The sequence below is a fragment of the Oncorhynchus mykiss genome, chromosome 23 (assembly GCF_057628025.1).
Source record: "Oncorhynchus mykiss isolate SJ-2025 chromosome 23, ASM5762802v1, whole genome shotgun sequence".
Classification (NCBI taxonomy): Eukaryota; Metazoa; Chordata; class Actinopteri; order Salmoniformes; family Salmonidae; genus Oncorhynchus; species Oncorhynchus mykiss.
In genome coordinates, this window is record NC_143044.1 from 59,377,620 (window position 1) to 59,382,500 (window position 4,881).

The 4,881-nt window shown below is 39.4% G+C and overlaps 1 protein-coding gene across 5 annotated transcripts in view; it reads right to left on the reverse strand.

Moving 5' to 3' along the window:
- Positions 1-1,118: 1,118 nt before the first annotated feature.
- LOC110514830 (dedicator of cytokinesis protein 1) overlaps positions 1,119-4,881 on the reverse strand; it is a 611,880-nt gene continuing 608,117 nt past the window's right edge. For all 5 annotated transcript variants that reach the window (XM_090217799.1, XM_090217795.1, XM_090217797.1 and 2 more), the window contains exon 52: positions 1,119-2,407. In XM_090217799.1, the coding sequence (XP_090073925.1) occupies positions 2,312-2,407 (96 nt within the window). In that variant the 3' untranslated portion in view covers positions 1,119-2,311. The remainder of the gene's footprint in view (positions 2,408-4,881) is intronic.

Genomic DNA, 4,881 nt, shown 5'->3' on the forward strand with positions numbered 1-4,881 from the left:
TACAGGTTGACTGTCCAGCTGGCTAGTAATCACCGTGCACAGTCAATGGACCTACATTTATACAGGTTGACTGTCCAGCTGGCTAGTAATCACTGTGCACAGTCAATGGACCTACATTTATACAGGTTGACTGTCCAGATGGCTAGTAATCACTGTGCACAGTCAATGGACCTACATTCATACAGGTTGACTGTCCAGCTGGCTAGTAATCACTGTGCACAGTCAATGGACCTACATTCATACAGGTTGACTGTCCAGCTGGCTAGTAATCACTGTGCACAGTCAATGGACCTACATTCATACAGGTTGACTGTCCAGCTGGCTAGTAATCACTGTGCACAGTCAATGGACCTACATTCATACAGGTTGACTGTCCAGCTGGCTAGTAATCACTGTGCACAGTCAATGGACCTACATTCATACAGGTTGACTGTCCAGCTGGCTAGTAATCACTGTGCACAGTCAATGGACCTACATTCATACAGGTTGACTGTCCAGCTCGCTCGCTAATATTTACTAGAAATTTTCCCTAAAGATGGGTAGAGGACTACTTTTTTGCTAATTTTTAGGAAATAAAATCTAATTTCATTGCGGTCCTCCGGACCTCGTTGAAGACGAAATCGTCCCCGGGGGTAAAATGAGTCTGACATCCCTGCTGTATAATATTACCGCAAGAGTACAGAGTTCACCTTGATAACCATGCATTACCTTACCGTAAGAGACTGTACAGGCGTCACCTTGATAAGCTGTATATCGTTACCGTAAGAGACTGTGTAGACTTTACCTTGATAACCCTGCATTACCTTACCGTAAGAGACTGTGTAGACTTCACCTTGATAACCCTGCATTACATTACCGTAAGAGACTGTGTAGACTTCACCTTGACAACGCTGCATTACCTTACCGTAAGAGACTGTGTAGACTTCACCTTGATAAGGCTGTATATCGTTACCGTAAGAGACTGTGTAGACTTCACCTTGATAACGCTGCATTACCTTAACGTAAGAGACTCAAAGTCTCTTCAAAGTCAACAACACAGATGGAACAGACTTTGTTTCAAAGGTATTTTGTTTCGTTAAGTTGTAGTGCAGCGAAAACACAAAGAAACAGTTGAAACATCCAGTTGAGAAAGTTTATTCAGAAGTCAGTAGTGAATTGGAAACAGTCAACGGTAAAATCCTATACAATAACGATGTATGATGGAGGAGGAGGGAGTTAGTTGTGTTCACTGCAAAGAAAACACAAACCTTATCCAGAAAATCAACGATAGGCAGATTCTCACATACCAATTCTTTATAGTCCCTGTCATTTCAAAACTTTAAAAAACATTTTTTTTTTTTTTTTTGGGGGGGGGGTATAAATGCAAACCTGTTAATCTAATGCAATGTTAATACAAAATAAAAGTCATGATAAATTCCACATAAAGAAAAAATATGAAATGAAAATAAAATCCTATATACAAACCTCTGTACAAAGCGGGAATATGGATAGAAAAAGATAAACCACTGAATAAAAATGGATGTTTTCTGTAACTATGGATACAAAAGATAAACCACAGAATAAAAAGCATGGTTTCCTGTTACTATGTGCTCCCAGCTCCTAAGGGCAGGTGGGAGGGGTCAGAATGTTGGTCGTCACTCACCAGCCTGTCTATTGGTCAAAGACAGAACCAGAGAACGCTTCATTCACCTGGTTCTGATTCTATATTCATTTCACTCATTCTAAAGGTTCTATAGGTGGAACACGATCTCATAGCATTACAAAGGCCTGAACTGGTATCACGTGGAGAATGGAGTCCTAGATGGTAGATAGCGTCAATAAATTCAGTGACCAGTAATCATGTGAAACTGATTCACCTATCTAACCTATGGTAAAGTAGACCGCATCATCACACTTGAGGCAAAAATTGAAAAGGATCAATGAGACTCTGCCACAAAATGGCACCCTATTCCCTACGTAGTGCACTACTTTTAACCAGAGCCCTATCGGCCGTGGCCAAAAGTAGTGCACTATATGGGGAATAGGGTGCTGTTTGGGACACGGCCAAGATGGATGGCTCAATAAGGAGTGTAGCCTGAGTGAGATACTCCTGGTCAGACTGCGGCTGTTTCCCCAAATGGCACCCTGTTCACTATATAGTGCCCTACGTTTGACCAGAACCCGATGGTGAAAAGTAGTCCACTATTGGAAATAGGTTGCCATTTTGTTAACGCAGCCTTGTGTTGAGCGGGGATGAGGGGGGGGGGGGGGGGGGGATTGCAGATTGGAAAGAACCTTGTGTGTTTTAAATCGGGTGTCTTAATGTCATTGTTTATTGTACAATTCCTGAATCGATGGAGGCTTGTTTCCTTGTGGTCTTAGGGGGAGGGGGTGGAGGGGTCTTGCTGGGAAGAGGAGGTGGCAAATGCTATTAAAAAAAGAAAAGAGAGAATACAGAAATATTAAGACACCTTTATAAGACATTATGAAGGCTTATACATCCTTATAAACAAGTTATGAAGCTTTAAACTCAGTTTATACATCCTTATAAACACGTTATGAAGCTTTAAACTCAGCTTATACATCCTTATAAACACGTTGTGAAGCTTTAAACTCAGCTTATACATCCTTATAAACATGTTATGAAGCTTTAAACTCAGTTTATACATCCTTATAAACACGTTATGAAGCTTTAAACTCAGATTATACATCCTTATAAACACGTTGTGAAGCTTTAAACTCAGCTTATACATCCTTATAAACACGTTATGAAGCTTTAAACTCAGTTTATACATCCTTATAAACACGTTATGAAGCTTTAAACTCAGCTTATACATCCTTATAAACACGATGTGATGCTTTAAACTCGGCTTATACATCCTTATAAACACCTTGTTAAGCTTTAAACTCAGCTTATACATCCTTATAAACACCTTGTTAAGCTTTAAACTCAGTTTATACATCCTTATAAACACGTTATGAAGCTTTAAACTCAGCTTATACATCCTTATAAACACGTTGTGAAGCTTTAAACTCAGCTTATACATCCTTATAAACACGTTATGAAGCTTTAAACTCAGTTTATACATCCTTATAAACACGTTATGAAGCTTTAAACTCAGCTTATACATCCTTATAAACACGTTGTGAAGCTTTAAACTCAGCTTATACATCCTTATAAACATGTTATGAAGCTTTAAACTCAGTTTATACATCCTTATAAACACGTTATGAAGCTTTAAACTCAGATTATACATCCTTATAAACACGTTGTGAAGCTTTAAACTCAGCTTATACATCCTTATAAACACGTTATGAAGCTTTAAACTCAGTTTATACATCCTTATAAACACGTTATGAAGCTTTAAACTCAGCTTATACATCCTTATAAACACGATGTGATGCTTTAAACTCGGCTTATACATCCTTATAAACACCTTGTTAAGCTTTAAACTCAGCTTATACATCCTTATAAACACCTTGTTAAGCTTTAAACTCAGTTTATACATCCTTATAAACACGTTATGAAGCTTTAAACTCAGCTTATACATCCTTATAAACACGTTGTGAAGCTTTAAACTCAGCTTATACATCCTTATAAACACGTTATGAAGCTTTAAACTCAGTTTATACATCCTTATAAACACGTTATGAAGCTTTAAACTCAGCTTATACATCCTTATAAACACGATGTGATGCTTTAAACTCGGCTTATACATCCTTATAAACACCTTGTTAAGCTTTAAACTCAGCTTATACATCCTTATAAACACCTTGTTAAGCTTTAAACTCAGTTTATACATCCTTATAAACACGTTATGAAGCTTTAAACTCAGCTTATACATCCTTATAAACACGTTGTGAAGCTTTAAACTCAGCTTATACATCCTTATAAACACGATGTGAAGCTTTAAACTCGGCTTATACATCCTTATAACAACTTGTGAAGCTTTAAACTCAGTTTATACATCCTTATAAACACGTTGTGACGCTTTAAACTCAGTTTATACATCCTTATAACACCTTGTGAAGCTTTAAACTCGGATGCTTCAAGGAGATTAAAGAAAGATGAATATCCTGGAAATGTAGCAGGTCATCTCACGACTCAGCAGTTAAATATTCCTGAGATTCTGCTGCCAACACACTGACTCAACTATCTAGCCACTTTAATAATGGAAACGTTGATGTAATACATGTATCACTAGCCACCTTATATAATGTTTATATACCCTATATTACTCATCTCATATGTATATACTGTACTCTACACTAGACTCAATGACACCAGCAGTCAAGGCCTTGGAGTCAAACCCGCTGTCACTAGCTGGGAAAATCTGATTGTAATGTCCCTCCCCCACTAATCTAGTCTGACTCCAGTTTACTGCCTGTCCCTCCCCCACTAATCTAGTCTGACTCCAGTTTACTGCCTGTCCCTCCCCCACTAATCTAGTCTGACTCCAGTTTACTGCCTGTCCCTCCCCCACTAATCTAGTCTGACTCCAGTTTACTGCCTGTCCCTCCCCCACTAATCTAGTCTGACTCCAGTTTACTGCCTGTCCCTCCCCACTAATCTAGCCTGACTCCAGTTTACTGCCTGTCCCTCCCCCACTAATCTAGTCTGACTCCAGTTTACTGCCTGTCCCTCCCCCACTAATCTAGTCTGTCTCCAGTTTACTGCCTGTCCCTCCCCACTAATCTAGTCTGACTCCAGTTTACTGCCTGTCCCTCCCCTACTAATCTAGTCTGACTCCATTTTACTGCCTGTCCCTCCCCTACTAATCTAGTCTGACTCCAGTTTACTGCCTGTCCCTCCCCTACTAATCTAGTCTGACTGCCTGTCCCTCCCCACTAATCTAGTCTGACTCCAGTTTACTGCCTGTCCCTCCCCTACTAATCTAGTCT